A 19,549-nucleotide genomic window follows, 5' to 3' on the forward strand; every position below is an offset into this window, starting at 1 on the left:
CAAAGGTACAGGGGTCATGTGCTTTTTTGAATATTTTATCTTTAATATTAAGATAAATTCTAATAATAAACTTATTTGATTTATAACAAAAGTTTAATTATTGAACATATGTCTTTACAGTGTCTGTATAGTATCTGCACTTATTTTCTTAGTTGAGAAACTGAGACTGAGGCAGTTAAATACCGTCCAAGGCCATCTTTTTGATAGCCTTAGAATTGGAATATAGACTCCAGTTCCCAGTGTGAGACTTGGCTTATTGAGAGAAAGAAACAAGCACACTGAAGATCTGTTTTGTACCATTTATCTCAATCCTTATAACAACTTCATGAAGTAAGTATTATACCCACTTACCAGATGGAGGAGGGATCAAAAAACTAAAATTTAGGGAGGTTAAGTAATTTACTGAACAGCACAAGTAACCAGACCAGAATAAAAATAACTGCCTTCAAAGCCTGTTTTTTTTTTCACTTAACCAGGCCATATGCTAGAAAAGTCAGACAGTGATGACCTCTGAAGTTTCCTCTTCCCATCCTGCCTCCTACCACTCACTCCCCTCTGTTCATTTTGCTGCAGCCACACCAGTCTCCTTGCTGTTCCTCAAATACAACAGGGACTGTGTGCTTTTGTGCTGGCTGTCTTCCCAGGGGGTCAATGGACTCTCTTACCTCATCTAGTACCTTCTAGCAACTACATTTTACTTATTTATTTTATTACCGGCTAGGTCTCCTTCTAAAATGAAAACTTAATATGGTTAGGGATGTGTGTGTGTGTGTGGTTTTGTATGTACACGTGTGTGTGCCTGTGTCTGCACACATTCTGTTCACTAATTGACTGATAATTGGTTACTGTTATATTCAGTGCTGTTTTCAGTTTGAAAACAGGGCCTGGTGCTTAAATGGTATTCAATAAATATTTGCTAAGTATTTGAACAGATACCTGATTTTACTTTTAAACTAGGTTTGATGTTATTGTCCCTCCCCTCTACAATTCTGGAAATAACAGTTATTTGAGCAATTATTATATGCCACATACCATTTCAGTCTTGGAAATAGTCATAAGAGGTAGGTATTAATGTCTTTATTTTATGAGTTAAATAATTTGTCAGTGGCTCTGCTAGCAATTGTCAAACCCAGAATGCTGATGTCGTTTAGACTCTAAATCCTGCTTCCCATAACTAAGACGTATGTCCATACTTCCTATCTCATATATCATATGCCATCCTCACCAGTAAGTTTGTATATTTAATATTTTGCCTTTGCAAAGATACACAAAATCACCACCACTAGCAATCCATTGTTTTGTCACAGTATTTTCTGTAGATTCATGGCTACGTGGAGCCTTGATCATGAGACATTAGTAAATACTGTCTTAATCACTGAAATAATATAGCAAGCTCAGTCATTTGGCATGAATTCATAATTATTTTTGGGTAGTTTAAAAAATTGTGACTGTGCCAGTAATAACATCTCATGTTCCCCAGAGGAGGTGAATTTGTCATAAATACCATTTCCGAAGAACATTTTCAAGGAACTTAAAGTTCTTGGAAAATATTTTTAACAGGCAGTCTTTTCTCAGTCATATTTCAGGGACATAATATTACATACCCAAAGAAAAGTATATGTATTTTTTATCTTATTAAGAATATTTACATGCATTTCTTTGTTGGCTCAAAATCCATTTATGTTTAGATGTTCTTTTTGTATCTTAGTAGATTGAGAAAGCAGAAATGGATTAGTTAAGAAAGGATACTTCTTGGTGGTGCATGCCCATAATCCCAGCTACTTGGTTGGCTGAGGAAGGAGGATTGCAAGCCCATGGCCAGCCTCTTAAAATAAAATTAAAAAGAGTCTAGGGATGTAGGTCAGTAGTAGAGGGCTTACCTAGCAGGCACAAGGTCTTTAATCCCCTGAACAAAGGTAAACCACCACCACCACCAACAACAACAATAAAAAGCACTGATGTAGCTGTTAAATTTTCATTGTTTTTAATTTTCAATGGTCCTTTTTCCTCTTGACAGGTCATTTTCATTCAGGTATTTAAACAGGTATTTTGGAAGATTAGTATAATTCCTTTCTTTTAATACTTATGAGTTGCTGTTCTATTATTCTCTTTAAAAAAATTTTTTTTTGCAAAGAGTAAATTTTCCAGATCTTACTCTGAACCAAAAAAAAAAAAAAAAAAAGTGTTTTTTAAGTACCTGGTTCTTCTCTGTTTTTTTTCTTTCTTTTTTTTTTTGTTTTTGTTTTTGTTTTTTGTTTTTAAGGCTATCTTCTTTTATTTAGCTTGTTTAATATTAATTATTCAGTGTTCAGTCCATCAGAGGCAAGGCAGGAGTCAGCCATGTGCCAGAGTGGGTGAGTTCGCTGGCTTTCACCTCCATGTAGTCTGGCTGTCTTTGCAGAGGCAGTGGCTAACATGGTATGCCTGGGAAACCAAATATTTCCGAACTTGTTAGTGGGAAATTCAAGCTTTAGAAATTTAGAAACCACAACAACAAAGGCTTATGTTCTACTGTGACTACTGAAGTCACATTGTTTGCCACAGAAACAGGGTAGAGAGGAGCCCCAATAGTGTGAGACATTTCTTAGAAAGGACTTCTATTTTTTGTTTGTTTTGTTTTTACCTTTCATCTTGGCTGTAGTAAGACAGTAAATGGTAAAAGGAACAGGAAAATTAATACACTTAATAGTATTTAGAGAATAAGACAATTGAGGATGAAGGTTTCTGTGTGGACTGGTTTCTTGTTGAACCAACAGTTCAGTCCTGAGGCACAGTGAACATCCTCACATTTCCCTTCCTGACTTTTCTCAGTTCCTGAGGATGATTGGTTTATGTCTCTTGCATGATTTTTGAAGAGCTAGAATTTGGGCCATACGTGAAGTCTGATTATAGACAAGTATGAAAAAGTTCTTTGTAAAATCTGTTGGAACATAAATGATGATTTTCTTGTCTGTTTGATGTGTCCTCTTGCATGCACTGTAAAAGTTTTAAATTATTTTTGTCATTTGGGCCTTATTTAGCATTCCCTTGACCAATAGTCCAAAGCATTTTGGTACATTTTCCTTTTCAGCCACTCTGAGCACTCAGAAGACCAAATCCTTAAACACAAGAGTTTGATCTTGATGTCTGTCCTCTAAGCCGGATTCTCTTAAAATGAATGTGTTCTGCAGAACATTAGCTTGTGTGGTGAGGGCATTTCTATCAAGATATCACACTGGTCACCCTCAGGTCGGCCAGAGATGAGAGCAGTGACTTTATATCTCACTTTACTTGGCCCTGGGTCTGCTGCTCATTTTGTTCCTAAGCATGAGTTCCACTCATTTAGTTATCTCTCAGAGAAATGTTCAGTTTGGGGCAGAGTTAAAGAAAAGGCTACTGTATACCATGTATGTGCTGTTTGAATACCCATTCATTTTTGCCCTAACCATATTTTACCTTGTGATTTAAATTTTCAGAGAGGGCACACTATTTCAGGTGTTCTGTAGTTTAAAAAAGTGTTTCTGAAAAAAAACACTGATTTCACTAGCCCTCACTTGTAAAGTTTACCCATTCACAGCTCAAAAAGAAAAAGGCAAAACCCTAGTTCTTAAACAATTGAAAAACCACTTTCAGAAAATCCAGCTATCTGGTAGGCAGGAATTATTGGACCAAAACCTGTTTCCAACTGTTTGACCTGGTCTCATCTGCTTGTCACCTCTGGCGCAACCTGGGGAAAGCAATACAGTTACATATCTAAGATTTATAAAGTCTTTGGAGATCCTTAAATCTTAATTCCACAAAATTATAACCTCCAGCAACTTTTAGAGTCTTTCCCTCCCTTCTTTCCTGTATTATGTTGTACACAAATTCACATGTCAAGAGATTTTATGGCTTGTCAACTCTTTGTGGTTCATAACTATATTGAAAACCTTAATTGGAATTTCATGAGATTCCGATTTATTTTTGGTTCTTTATATGGAAAGCATCTGCTGTAGTTCAAAGTGTGCTGTAAAAGCAAAGAAGTAAATCATTTTTTGTTCTGACACAAAATGTTATGTTAACTTTGAAAGTATAGTTAAACTGAAAAATTCACACCTGGGGAGAAGCATTTAGACTATTAGTTTCCAAAATGGAATCTCAATCGTCTGTGCCTAGGTTCTGACCTAAGCCCTTTAGCGCAAGGAGTAAGATTTGTCTTAAAATGTTTTGTGTGTGTCTCTGAGGCATGGAGGAACTTTCTAAATACAATAGGGAGATTCCAGGCTAGCTTTTAAGCCTTTTGTTGTCATCTGCTTTCTCTGGTCCTTTAAATGCTCAGTAACTTGTGTCTTAACTTAGGTGACTAAGATATCTTTAGGAATGCTCATGTGGGTTTATCACAGGAGGGACTGCCTTCTAGCAGGGGAATTAGGGAAGTAGGATAACCTTCTTTGGGAGTTACTGAGGTTAGGCACTAGAGACATGGATTTTTCTCCAATAAATTTAATCCTTTATAGCTGAGTCTAAGAGAACCCAGGCTCCTTAGAAGGATTGTATCCTGTAATGCACCTCCTCCTAAGCCTGGCAGAAGCCTACTGTAACACCAGTACAGAATGATGGAGGAGTATCATTCTTGTGGGCATAACTAGAAGAGTAATAGATAGCTGAGCATTTGCAATAGGTATGGCACTGGGCTAGCTACTTTATCATCACATTTAACCTACACCTTAAAAACTTTAAGTCTTTTAAGATGTCTTCCTTTCTGTGAATTCCAGGTTTTTCTGAAGGCCAAATAATGGATTTAATAATCAAGAGTTTGGGTATTCTGATCTTAATCAAAGTGTTTTTTCTCATTTTACCTCGGGTTCTCTTTTCATAGTTAACGTCCAAGGAATAAATCTGCCATCCTTTTTGGAATGCTTCAGTCAATAGCTGCATGTACATTTCAGTTCCCATCCCATCTTTTCCATGACTATTCCTTAAATTATCTAACCCTGGCTGATTTCCCTTCCTAAGTCTCATAGTTCTTATGGTTTTTATGATACAAAGGATTGATACTTCTATATCACCTGATGTGTTTGAACTCCATGCATACTTAGTGACCAAATGATTGAGAAATGAGAAGAGCCATCTTCTTAGGGAAACGTATCCCTTTCTAGGCTGAATGGTGCCTAAAGTGTCCAGAATTTTCTCTCATTATTGGAGAAGAACAAGTTTCTCTTGATCTTATCATTTCTGAGAAGGAGAGCCATTCAGTGAAGTAAGGAATTCACCTGGAGACCAATTTAGATGAAAACCAGATAAGGAGAGTTGGATGGAGAATCTTGTCTTTGCCTGTGATTCTTTGCATATTTGCTCAGGTGTAATGAATTTTATGAAATAATAAAAATAATCTTACTTGGAGGGAAGTGGAACTTAAAATCACTTGATGAAGCTGTTGTCACCTTTATTGAAAATACCTCCATATTGCCAATCACATGAAAGCCAATCACATTATTTGAAGATAATAACCTCAAACATGTTTTTTTTTTTAATAATGTGTGTTTATCTTGACAATAAATGAATTGGTGTTTCTTTATTTTTTATTTTTTGTGGTGCTAGGGATCAAACCTACAATCTCATGCATGCTAGGCAAGCACACTCTAACACTGGGCTACACCCTCAGCCCAATGTTGTTTTTACAGGGGAGATAATTTCCCTTTAGCGGCAATGGATTCATTTTCACAAAACTCTATGGAATGATTCACCTCTTCTGTTATTCCCAATTAGCAGAGCAGCAAGTTCAGGCTAAGAGACTTCCACAGCATCTCACAGCACTTCTTTGTCTTCAGCAAGAAACTGGGAACTTTTTCTCATTTTCTCCCCAGGCTCCTAGGCCAAGCAGCTCTTTCCTTTTCTTCAGATGTAATAACAGCAGACACTTAAGTCTTGTCAGTCCAAATGTGATGAATATTTTACATTCTTCTTATGATCTGTGCTCAGAGATTTGTTTTGTTTTGATTCACATAAAAAAAGAATTTTGAAAAGAAAGGGGGGGGAGTTAGTTCACCTTTAAACTTTTGTTCCAGTACTGGTGGGCCATGAGACACAATAAATCTGCAGATTTGCTTCTGTCAGAGCAGCCCATGTTGGAGGGCTGACCTCATCCTCAGGGCTGCTCTAGGAGCAATGATTTGGAGCTTTTGCAGGCTTAAGTGCTACAATTATGTTAAGCTGTCCGGCACTTACATGTGAACTCTTTTCCTCATGTTAGTGCCTCCACTGTCTTAGCTGATTTGTCTCTGTAAAGACATGATCAATAGTAACCTGTATTTTCATATAGTCTATGCTGTACTTGATCAGAGTTCCCCTAGGGGTTTTTGCCCACCATTCAATCTTTACCCAGATGGTTGGGGTTGATGACCTTGTTCCTTTTTGAGGTTTATGGAAATTGAAGATGCAGGAGGCTCACCAATGAATGGATGGCAGAGCCAAGAAAAGTAGAACTCAGATTGATTGACTCATTATTATTGGTCTTACTATTGAAACAACACTGTCTATGTTAATTCAGTGTCACTAGTAGGCAAGTTTGGCAGTTAACTATATTTTGTAATTTTTACATTCCCATATTTTTACTTAATTTTTATTTTCAGCTAACCTCTCATCTACATTGTTTTACCAGTCCTTTAAAAAAAAATGGCAGGAATGTGACCATGACCAAAGCCACCCTTTGTGCAAAAGCTGCTTAGGAACTTAGTCCTTGTCACTAATGTGCTAGTCAGTACTAATAGGTACAGCTAGGTTAGTGACATGGTGTTGTGTGAACTTAGTTGCTGGGCCTGTTCTCTTATCTTTTGTTTGAAACAGCTGGCTGCAGAGGAGGAGAGGTACTATCCCTAGGGTGGTTTCATAGGTTAACATTGGAGTTACCTAACTTTGAAATTATAGAAAAATCACTCCAGTTCTATAAAATTTGACATATGCTAATTCAGATACAGAAAGTACCCATGGCCATTTTGAAGTCAAAATGTGTGCTTAGGAAAAGGCAATACACTGGTTTCTGTTATTATGAGGATAAGCTGTTTGGGTCCCATGACTATATCTTCTAGGTCCTCAACTAGAGGTTAGAAAGACTCAGAGGAATCCACCCTTCATTAAGGATAAAACCACTATACGGTGCTTGTCCATACTTTACTTCTAGTACATCCCATGCCCCAGGGCAACTCACCTGGTACTCTTTCAATCTCATTATTTGGGGAGGGAGTTAAAGTAAGAAGGATGGAGGTGGGCAGAGTAGAGAAGCATCTGATTTAGTCTGCCTACACAGTACATTCTGTACAGTACAAAGCACGTTTCACTGCCTTGAATTAATCTGAGCCTAATTTGTTTTCCAGTTTTTGTATCTGTAAGTCAATTCTATGTGGTTACTTCAAGCATTAGCAGAGATTTATTTAGGGCTCCTTAATGAAATCTATAAGAAGGGACCCTCCCTAACCCCCTTAGGGAGAAATATTCTTTTCTTACCATATAAGAAGCTTCTAGGTTGTAATTTGTTTATATATTTATCTGATACTATTCTTGTCCCACTAACACACCTACTAACCGTAGCTAGGTACTTTCCTAGGTGCTACAGATAGAGCTGGTTGCAAAACTGACCCTGGAGGAATTTATAATCCAAAAGACAGACGGTAATCAAGTAGTTAATATGTAATTTAATGGCATATCACAATGCGTAGTGTGAAGGAAAATAAAGCAAGACATCACCCGGAACTTACAGCCTTCTTAGGTGATTTCCTGAATATTTGGGGAGGAGGTTGTTTTGAAGGCATTGAGCTTGCTGGCTGGGGAAGTCTGGGAAGTGCAGAATGCTTAGTTGGAAGCTACTGAGACAAGGTCACTTCTCAGGTTAGTAGTTTAGAACTAAATGTCTTTGACCACAGAGCACACACTCTTTCCAGGGCACCTTTCACCTTCCAAGCAGAGTGTGCTTTGCCATCCAGCAGACCTTTAAATAGATTTATTATTTGAATTCTTTGTCCTCGCTTTACCTCTCTCCCATTGTGCAGCCTGATTGAAGTATTGATTTCTACCTCCCTGCTTTGCCTTCTTACTATTTATTAACAAGAAGTTGAACCTTTCTGCTTTCTTTTTTTAATGAGTTTTATATCTGCATTACCACCTACAGTGCCAAGGCTGCTTCTGAGGCTTCTGTTTGCCTCTCTTTCTATCATTAATTAAAGGAGAAACCACTGATGGGCCCTAGTCCAAGAACACAGTGGGCCCTTGGCTTTGCCTTTGAGAAGCTCTGGGTCTCTGGAGCAAGTCACACTGTGGACATCAGTTTCTTCTATAAAGTGAGGCATCTGGATCAGATAACCTCCTCTGCCTCTTCTAGCTGTAAAGTTCTGTAGCTATTATATGCCAGAAGTACAGGTTGGTGTGTACATGTACACTCAGGAGTATGGGTTAGCACATTGTCCATTTAGTAGAACTTACCAAGGTATTTTTCAAATTCATGAACCTTTATTATTCTGATGTAATACTTGTCCTCTTTAGGTGTTTATAACTGTCATTTGGGCTAGAATTAGTAGTTACCATAAATACAAAAAATTGGGTATATGTATGTAACCTTATCTGTCTGCTTTACATACCTCCTCCCCACAAACACATAATTTGCAAATCTTATTGTTAAAAAATAATTATTATGTATCCTTAATAGTTAACTTTATTTGGGAACCAGTAGAGTATAAGAAAGTGAGGAAGGTCAGATTAGAGAAGGAATACTGCCAGTATGTGATTCACAGTTCTTGAGCTCAAACTTAAAACTGGTGCTATTCTATCAGTCTGCTAAAGCATCTGAGAGAAGCAGCATGGAAAGCAGGTTTCTCTCATATTTGAAAAAGAACCAAGAGACTTTCTTTGGTGAGTCTTCCCACCTTTGTCCAGCTTTCAAGTTAGGGCACTATTAGCACAGATGAGGTGAGGGAGAAAAAAAATCTCAAGTCAATCTATTTAAGAAAAAGCAGCAAGCAGAAGGCCTTACTAGGTGACGATCTACCAGGAATTAGTGCATCTCACACAATGATTCAAGAAGTCACTGCCCCACCTTACTTCAAATGACCAGTTAGAGGAAGTCCTAAAAGTCTTTGCTAACATTAAGCCTAAGTGATTGATTGGGTTGTGGCTCAGAAATATTGTGGTGATGGCTGAAACAGCCACAAATACTTCTTTTGAGCATTTATGATGCTGGCTGTATATGCAGCGTCTCTTTATCTTTAAGTCCTTATTTAAATATAATATATAGAAAATAAACAGTTCAAATTAAGACTAATTTAGTTGCCAAATACAAATTAAGTAAACCATAAAAATCATTTTAAATTAATGATATACCTAAGAGAATAAGGTAGAATGGGTTCAGTTTTTCAAAGATAATAACTGGCTATGTGAACAACAGATGGGACATTTCAGTTCCTGAGGGAGGTTGAGACCAGTATTGCTTTACATCCTCTAATTATTACCCCACAATATCCAGACTTTTATGAATAGTTCTTTTCCTTCTCCCTTTTCTTTTTCCTTTATATAGAGGGTCTTTTTTTTTTTTCTTTATTCACCTTGTAAAATGTTCACTTTCCCCTGAGACACAAGATATGAACAAAACATGACCTAAAGAATTATTATTGGAATTTTCTTCTCTCTCCTCCATTTTCACTTTCTCACCTCAAATTTCATTTATTAACAGAAGTACATTTTTGGAGGGAAAAGGGCAGAGAACCCTAAAATGAAATCCACAGCTTTTATGAGAAGGCAAATGAATGGAAATTGCAAGACTACTGGAAAATTAAGACAGTCAAATCTTGATTCATGTTTTCATTTTGGCTGCTACCATAGACTCCATAACAGCTTTAGGAAAATATCACAGAAATACCAGTGATTAACAGATAAGCTGTCTATCATAAAGGCACAAATTAATAAGTATACATTATTACGTTCTTTACTTGAAAGTGTAAAAATACATGTTCATTCTGTCGTAACACCTTTTTCCTTCAGATAGATTGTCCTAAAGACTAAGAAATGTTTACCCACAGAACCCATTGTGAGATAATGTATCCATGTTAAATCTTTTTTAATTTTCATTTTTTAAAAGTGGTCTTAACATGTGATTATTCTTTGAACCATGCTTTAAATGTTAATAAAATGGAAAAAAGTGTGGAATATTAAAGTGTGTCATAAAAATTTTAAAAATTGATGCTTGTCTGCTTTAACATAATAAAAAAGGCAAACTCTGGGAAACACAGCTGTTAGAGCTTTGATAGAAGTTATGATTTTCAACAGTTGATCTAGTTTATGGTACAGATGGTACTTTGGGTATAGCTGAAACAATAATTGATGGTTTCTGTTTCCCCTTCTCCTCTATTAAATTCAAAAGTGCAGAATACCTTTTACCCAAGGCAGGAATTTTTCAGTTTCCAATTACTGCCTATATCAAATAAACAACTCTTCTGTTGCATATTCTGAACTTCTCCACAGTGACCTGGGTGTTGGCCCCTTTCTTTTCATTATGGTAGGCTTCCCTGGGTTTGAAATAATAGTTTGGGGGAAATCCTACTTCTCAGCACTAACCTGGAGTTTATATAGCCTATCTTCAGGCCAAATAACATATAATTTTTCCTTTAGAATACAAAAACCAAGTCTTGCATTGCTCTAAACAAAATTAGCAAAAGCAAAACAAAACAAAAAAAACCTCCGAAGAAGCAAAAATGGTAGGCATCAATGTCATACACTTAAAAAAAAAAAAAAGGAATTACTAGAATCACTGCTATTTCCCAAATTTTGAGCATTTTTAAATAAAGTATGTTTCAAATGATAAATCTCACATCCTTTTCTTATTTTTAACAATTAAATTTTTAAAAATTGTGAATTCATAACACACCTAATATGACTAAAGCACTTTTTTGTTAAACTTTTACTAAACATCCAGTTATCTTATATGGTCTTTTCACTGCCAACAATATTAAGCATTTTACAGTTTTGAGAGTAAGTCAAAATAATGACAGCCTATGGCTTCTGAATTTGTATTGTATATGCTTACAAAACATAAATGCTAATTAAAAAGGGAAATAATTCTGCACACCATTCTTAAAGTTTTGTTTTACAGTATATATTCAGACTAGATAAACTTTGAGCAAGAAGTCATTTTTTTCATCTCCTATTCCAATGTTCTAAACTTGACATAGTATAACCTTTTATTTTTAAATCCTGGGCTGATTTTTAGTTGGAAAAGTAAATAGTATATCGATTTTCAATGTCTGCCAAGTGTTCAGTGATCATACTGTAAGGGTTCATTTGTAATTGCCTGTTCAGGGTCTTCATGTAACTATTAATAGTTCAATATGCCAGTGATTAAAATTATTTCAATAGATTTCACCTTCTAAATTAGTATCTTTTACATATTATCCAAAATATTACTTTAGAGAGGACAGCTTTAAGTCCAGCTTGCCATTTATCCAGTTTCTGGAATCAAAGCTGAAAGAACTCACAACTGTTGATAGTTAACTTTCTTGCACAAATTTGACATGTGCTTTTAAAGAACAGTATAAGATTTTTGAAGCTTGAAAAGGTTTTGAGTTTTTGTTGAATTCATCCTAATTCCAAGCTGTATTACCAACAGTATTTTTCTAGTCTTTTATATTAAATTTGCAAAGAAAAAGAAAAAAAAAAAAAAAAAAAAAGGCACTAACAAATTCACTACCATGTGGCAATGTTTCGCACTCTGCTCTTAAGACGTGAGCGAGTTTGAGTCCCGAAGCGAGGAGATAGGGAGGTAGAGTTGTTGCATTACACTAATTCCCCACCCTTTCCTCAAAGATTTCTCCATAGAGGCAGATTTAATATGCAGCTCACTTGGAAAGCGTATGTATCAGCCCCCAGCTCTCAACATTTAAATGTAAACCCCAAACCTGTTTTCTCCGCGGGAGAAAACTTTTACTTAAGTTTCGTGCGAGTCCAAAGGGGTTTGAAGCTAGACTTCATTGGATGCGCTCTGCGAAACCTGTCTGCAGTTGAGATGCTGAGACAAGGTTAAAAGCCACCTAGAGACACGCGCCCTGGCTCTCGGACAGCAGTGCCCCGCGCTGGAGCGGAGCGGCCCTCCGGGCTTACCTGAGCTGCCTGCGCCGGGCCGGGCGGGGCCGGGCCGAGCCGGAGCCGCTGTCGCGCCGCGCTGCGAGCCGGCTGTGCGCGCTCCGGGAGTCGCCCGAACAATGCGAGCGGGACGCCGAGCGCGCCCGGCCTATGGGCGTTACGTCACTGCGCAGCCTTATAAGGCGCTCCGCATGTGCGGCGCGGGCGGCGGGGGCGCCGGTGACAGCCAGACCCTCTGCGGCGGCGGCAGCGCGGCGATGCGCTCCCGCTCCGCAGATGTCTGGGCGGTGTGAACGGATGGTGGGACCCCGGCGCCCCGAGGCTGGAATGGGCGGTGGGCCGAGACGCTCGCGCCCTCGCGCCGGGCTAACCGAGTCATTAGGGTCACGGTGGATCCGCTCCTAACTTCTCTCCCTCTGGATCTCAAATTTCTTTCATTCGTTTGCATTTTTAAATGCACATTCTGTTAGTCTAATGTAAACTTTTGTAAATACATTTTTGTCACATTTCTTTTTTGGTTGCTGGGGGAAGGTGGGATAGGGAAGGGGGTTTTGGCCATCTCGGGTGACCTAGACTTCAAACCCTCTTTTTCCTCTTTGTAAAGAGTTGGGGTCCTCAGAGGATAGTATTTTATTTCCTGATGATGTAACTACCAAACAATTCTTCAAGTGATGATGGGAAGGCCAGATGAAATCTTAGTTTTTCGGTGTTTTCACTGAAAGAACCTTCTCGTTCCCCATTTCTGCATGCCAGTGTTTTAACGAAAGCAGTTAAAACGAGTAAGATTATTTGGCAGGGAAAATATTTTAAAAAGAAATTAAGTGTTTCGTGCTGTACTTACTTGCAAGAAAAAGTATAAAAAATAGAATCTTAGAGCCAGTTTTAACTTATTTGTACTCTTATACCAGCAAACAAAATAAGAGAAAATAAGAAACAAGAAAAAAGAAACTGGCCAAATATGATTGAATTAAGCCTAGCATACCCCAGTATGAGGCAGATTTACTTGCATAATCCTGTTTCTTGTAAATGACAATTAGCCTCCTAATTATCTTGAATGTCAATAAGAGAAGTGATCTCTAAACTCCTAGCCCAAATATATGAATCTGCTAAATAAATTATGAATGTGGCAGGCAGCCTTATTTGCAAACCTCGGATGAGTAGTTTTAGTAGCTTGAGTCTATTTAAAACCTACCCTTTTAAAATTACATTAAAATAGGATTGCTTCCTATTATGATGTACATATGTCTATAGAATTATTGTTTCCATATGTTTTGTCAAACAAGAATAATGAAAATAATCTGTTTGTTTCTTCTTAGTGTGGGGTGGAGAAAGGATGGTTGCAGTCATATAGTTAGTGGAAGTGATGCAGGGCACAAAAATAAGCATGTGTCCTCTGCTCAACTAGAGGCTCACTTAGCCAGTACTTCTGGATCACTCTACTATTGAGAAGCCTGAACTAAACTTGTTCCTGCTTTTCATATCTTCTGTTTAAAGAGATGTGAACAACCATACCCTTCAACTGAATTTAAATTTTGCAGTTTTGTAATAACATTTTAGATGTTGATTTGGTTTGTTACTCTGCCCTATGTGAATTGCATTGTAATTTTTTTGTCTTCTGTGCTGCCTCACACTTATTAAACATATTTTTTGAGACTTTTGTGCTAGATATTTTTATTACAAATGAGATAAAATGATGGTCATGAAAGCTGCATGAAACACAAACACCTGAATCTCAGCCCTGAACTGATAGCATAAAGTACTTTTATTCCAAAGCTAAAAATTTTTGTACTCGTGCTTTGCATTCATTTTCATTCTTTTGACTTCCTAGTTCCCCTGTGAACACGTTCATATTATTTCCTCCCTTTTCTTTAGTTCTTTTCTGAAAATAGAGACATTGGAGTTCAGGATTTGTCTAAGGTTCCTACTCTTTGTCTGCCTTGCTTGGTGCTCTGTTGCTCCGTGGAGTCTCTCGCCCAGCTATGACTCAGCTTTCCAACTAAGGTCATGGTATGTGACCACTTTCTTCAGTAACCAATAATAACCCTTGCTTATTGAGCTTTTAGATCACCAGTGACCATGCCTTCTGCTCTACATGCATTCCATCACTTAATATTCACAACACATTTTGAGATGATGTCTTGTTTTTCAAATGAAGAAACACATTTGGAAGGGTGAGATGGCTACCAAGTTTGCATAGATAGAAGGATTTAAATCAGTGTTTTATACAGCCTTAGACTTATCTTCTAATAATTTACCCAGAATCTCTGAGAGGTTCTATTGTTAATAAAGAAATATTCTGATTTAATGGAGAAACTTACATGTTTTCAGGCTGAAAATGTTGAAGGAGGAAAGCCAAGACACACCCTCTTTTCAGGCCACACAGCAGAGCCACCCGATTGTACCCTGACTAATAAAGGGTGTTATTCACATTGAGACATCTTGTGTATTGTGTGTTTTACTAAGACAGTTTTTTTAGGACAGTGACAGCAAAGTGCCTTATTCTAATAAAATTAGAGTATCATGATAATTTCTACCTGAGTCAAAAGTTTGAGAAAGCAAACATTTATCTGACACAAGAGCTACTGGAGTTGTGTCGTGTAATCTCCAGCCAGTATTGTGCATTGTGCTCTTGGCCACAGTAGTTGATGAGTAGACTTCACTTGTTTCCCTCTGCCTACCTGAAATTCGTTTGAGATTTTTTTTTTCTTTTAGCATCTGACATATATGTATTATGAAAATAGTAGAGTTATGGCCACCATACCTCAAATGGGCTGAGAAAATTTATTTCCCTAGCCTAGTTCTGTTCAGTTACTATATGGACTCTCATTTCATTTTATTATCAGAATTTTTATGAATAAGTATACCTACAATTAAGGTCTTTTTTATAATAATCTAAATTTATTATCTAAAACAGTAATGACTTTAAGGTGTTATGTAGAAGTGGTAGAAGGGAATTTGTCTACAGAGCTAATTTCTAATATGGGAAATGAGGTTTGTAGGTTATAAGAATGGAAACCAGGAAATAGCATCTGGTTATAACTATAAGAAGTTACTTTTTTATGCAGTTAAAAACAGCTGAATATCAGAGTTTCCCATGGTTCAAGCTAATGGAGAAGGTTAGCACAGCAACTGATGTCATTAGTAAAATCAGACACTACTAACCACCATTACATAACTGTTTTAAAATACAATTAATGTACTGCTAAGCATGTCAAGCCAGTTCCTCTTTGTGAAGTGAATGCTCTTCCTTTCTTTTATGTCTTCTCTCCTTGTCTCTGTTTCTTCTTTGTTATCCAAAAAGTGCCAAAGGATTTGTAATTCACTGAATCTTCAGCTTTCACACTGGTTTTTTCATAGGTGAAAGGGTGGTATGTTCTGCTCCCTTGGAGCTGCAGACCATATATGAGATGCAGCACCTGACTTTCAAGGTGACACATTTGTTCCTTTGACTCTGAGATAATACATGTGGAAACCATACAGTAACTCTTCCCCCTTAAACCTTGTTTTCAGAAAACATTAAATGGAAACAATTCATAAGTTTTAAATAACTTTTCTCACAATATATTGTTACAGTAGTTCTATTTTATTATTACTTAGTCTTAATCTCTTGCTATGCCTAATTTATAAATGAAAACATATTATAGTCATGTAAGTATAGCGAAAACAAGGTCACAGAAGGTTTAGTACTATCCTCAGTTTCAGGTATCTGTGGAACATCTCCATGTTAACCCTGCTGATAAAGGAGGACCACTGTGACACACGCAAAAACAGCAAATGTTGTTATGTACTTGGGTCTGTATTGTAATCTGAACAGAGTGGGGACAGACACAGGATGGTCTGGGGAGAAGCAGAGCTCCATAGGCCGTCGCTTTAGGTGACAGTTGGATTGGCTGGAGTATGAGCCTCTGGTGCTAATGCATTCTGCCCCACAGAACCTCCTAACATCTTACTGGCAGCTTTTTTCAAAGCAGCTTTCCCTCTGAGCACCAGTTAACTGCCATGGATCCAGTGCTGGTACCTCCTGCTCTAAAGCTGCAGCTTCGGAAAAAGGCTGAAGGGACCAAACACCACATATTGGCAACCATAGACAGTGTTGCAAATGGGGAAGGATATCTTAATAGGAGAGCACTTTTGCTGCATTCCTGGATCAGTCATTTTTCTAACTTTTTCTTTCTATTTTGCTTCTGTTCCCCAGATGCCATCTGCCTGGCTCTGACAACACAGATACCCACACAAACTATCACTCCTTGGGCAGGGCAGTATACACTGTGTATGACCTTACACTTACAGGTGGGCCTCAGTGAACCCAGATCTGCAGATAGACTCAACCACTCTGATCTGCAACCCCAATCTCTTCCATAGTCCTTGATGTTTCCAGAAGCCCTACTATTCCTGCTCATACTTCAGCTGACTTTGGTTATAGGACAGCAACCTATGCCTTTTAGAGCTAACTGGGCGTGATTACAGCAAGAAAGTCAGTAGTAAGACTAGAAAAGGGGGAACTCTTTGTTAATATTGAAGTGAGTGGTATTGGTTTTAAAATTAATTTAAAATAGTTTTTCTGTTTTCACATTAAAAGTAATAGGTATCCTCATAGTATGCTAATGCAGAAAAGTAAGCAAGAGATTTTACACCTACTACTACTGCATGAATACTGCCAGCTCTTAAGAGTTCAATGTACTATATTTTGTTTCAGTCTTCTAAGCATTTGTAAAACACAATTGTTTTCATACTGTGGGGTGTGTGTGTGTGAGAGAGAGAGAGAGAGAGAGAGAATGTGTGTTATGTACCTTAGTACCTTTATTACGTATATTTTAATCATGTCAGCTGCTTTTCTGTATATGGCAGGTCATTTAAAAGCACCTATTTACATATTCTCCTTGGAAATAGAGATCACAAAGCCTGCTAGCCCCCTAACATTGCCATGGTTTTTTCTTCACCTAGTGAAGCAAGGAAGTCTCTAAGAAGGAATCTTATGTTGATTCAGGAGATCTCCTGGTCTTGGATGACAGGGATTCAATGATTGGCTGTGGGACTTCAGTGAGCAAGCATGCCAATAGGCGAGCAGGATGACTTGGAGAGAATGAAGAGCCAATAATATGACGCCACCATTACATGGGAAGCAGGAAAGGCCTGTTATTTAGGTCCAGTCCATTTGCTTATTTATTCCTGAAAACATTTTGTGTTTCCTTGGTAACTAATAATAGTTTTGAGAAATTCTTGAACTCACAAGTATTACTGTAGGAGTAAAAACCCTTGAATCACAGAAATTAAAGATGGAAAAGACCTCTTATTAGGTCATCTCCTTGTTCCTTGCCAGTACAGATTGTTCTTAATGCTTTATCTGGTCCTGTTTATTTAAAGGGACCCCATCAAATTGTTCACATCCCATGTCTTATTAATGCATTTTTCAATAAACTACTTTGACAGATTTTTCCATGTAGATGTGAAATTTGATATAAGGTAAAACTATTTGTGGAGAAAGACCTATGGATTCAAACAATTCAACAGGATTTTCTGGGTGGAATAGGTTTTTTTTAGTCATTGAAGTAGGTTAGGATGTCTGTGGAATAGTTGAATAATAAAGGGTAAAACAGGTAAGTTGAATTTACATGTTTTTTTTATTTGGAATGAAATACAAAAAAATGTATGAAAATGATTTTTTTACCAAATAAATTCACCTGAAAGAATCTAGAAGAACTGAGAAGATAAAGAATTTAGGAAGTAATGTAAGAAGCACAATGGTGCAGGCCTGTAATCCCAGCTACTCAGGCTGAGGTGGGAGGCTTTCAAGTTTGAGGCCAGCCTGGGTAACTTGGCAAGGCCCTGTCTCAAAATGTGTGTGTGTGTGTGTGTGTGTACACATATATTTTTTAAACAGGCTAGTAATGTAAGTCAGTGCAGAGTGCTTGAAAACCTAAGTTCTATCTCCAGTGCATACATGAAAACCTAAGTTCTATCTCCAGTGCTGCAAAAAGAAAGGAAAAAGGGGGGAAAAAAGAAAGGTAAGAGTTAAATGGTTCTTTCCGAGATTATTTTTATACAGAAGACATTTTAAAAGCTCCCTTTTTGTCCCTAGTTCTCTTTTGTCCATTATTTACATAGTCAATTGGTTGATATGAAGGTGGTTTCTAACTGTAAAATACTTTGGCAGTTTCTACCAGACCCCAGGAAAACAGAACGAAACTGGCTCACAGGAGCAGTCACTGGTCTGCAACATAAATAATAGGTTTGGAAAGATGACAGTCCTGCTTAATTTTCCTATATTGTGACTTAAAATGTCTTCTCTAGAAAAAATAATCGACAGATTAAGAAATAAGAATTATGCTTAGAATTTTATATGAAAGATGACCCCTTTGTAAAATCACTATTTTTTGTTAATGTAATGGCCTTAGAAAACATCTATTTTTTTGTACTCCCCATTCCCTCTTTTTACATAGAGGGGACAATTAGAGCTCACAGAGGTTAAGGGCTGCCCTAAGGTCACATAGTATTTTGATGACCCAAGCACTATGTTTTATGAATCTGCATTTTTCTTTTGGGAAACATGAAAAGTGGGATAACTAAACAATGTGACTAGAATTGTCAAAAGGAATATATTTGAAGTGCTAACTAATATCAGAGTAATTTACCTACGTCACGCTTACTACAGAACTAGTTTAGAACATAGTGAGCTAGTTATCAACTTCATGGATTAGAATTGCAATTTTAATGGTACTTTTTTTCCTTTTTTTAAAATTTATTCTTTTTAGATGTACCTGGCAGTAGAGTGAATTTTGACATTATACATGGGGTATAACATATTCTAATTAGGATTTCATTCTTGTAGATGAACATGATGTAGAATTTCACTGGTTGTATATTCATATATGTACAGAGGAAAGTTATGTCCAGTTCATTCTATTGTCTTTCATATTCCCATTCCCCTCCCTTCCCTTCATTCCCCTTTGTCAAATCCAATGAACTTCTGTCCCCCCCCCCCTTTATTGTGTGTTAGCATCCACATATCAGAGAGAACTTTCAGCTTTTGTTTTTGGGAGATTGGCTTATTTCACTTAGCATGATAGTCTCCAGTTCCACCCATTAACCAGCAAGTGCCATAATTTCATTCTTCTTTATGACTGAGTAATATTTCTTTGTATATATAGCATATTTTCATTATCCATTCATCTGTTGAATGGTATCTAGGTTGGTTTCATAGTTTAGCTATTGTGAATTGAGCTGCTATAAACATTGATGTGGGTGCATAGCTGTAGTATGCTGATTTTAAGTCCTTTGGGTATATATTAGAGAGTAGAATAACTGGGTCAAAAGGTGGTTCTATTTCAAGTTTTCTGAGAACTCTTCTTACTGCTTTCCAGAGTGGTTGCCCCAATTTGCAGTCCCACCAACAATGAATGTGTGTACCTTTTCCCCCACTTCCTTGCCAACATTCATTGTTTCTTATATTCTTGATATTTGCCATTCTGTA

The 19,549-nt window shown here is 37.3% G+C and overlaps 3 protein-coding genes across 4 annotated transcripts in view; 2 read left to right on the forward strand and 1 right to left on the reverse strand.

The window, feature by feature from the left end:
* The window catches only part of CMSS1 (cms1 ribosomal small subunit homolog), a 367,164-nt gene that overhangs the window by 39,356 nt on the left and 308,259 nt on the right, over window positions 1–19,549 (forward strand). The window lies entirely within an intron of this gene.
* Window positions 1–19,549, reverse strand: part of FILIP1L (filamin A interacting protein 1 like) — a gene marked incomplete at its 5' end in the record, with an annotated part of 121,987 nt that overhangs the window by 32,573 nt on the left and 69,865 nt on the right.
* LOC306670389 (uncharacterized protein) lies at window positions 8,190–14,543 on the forward strand (the record flags this gene model as incomplete). The annotated part of the gene is made up of 3 exons (XM_079155074.1): window positions 8,190–8,291; window positions 12,031–14,249; window positions 14,407–14,543. The coding sequence occupies 2 exons, from the start codon at window positions 8,190–8,192 to the stop codon at window positions 12,481–12,483; spliced, it is 555 nt and encodes a 184-aa protein (XP_079011200.1). The 3' UTR covers window positions 12,484–14,249; window positions 14,407–14,543.

Source organism: Sciurus vulgaris (assembly GCF_902686455.1).
Source record: "Sciurus vulgaris genome assembly, chromosome: 10".
NCBI classification, from domain to species: domain Eukaryota; kingdom Metazoa; phylum Chordata; class Mammalia; order Rodentia; family Sciuridae; genus Sciurus; species Sciurus vulgaris.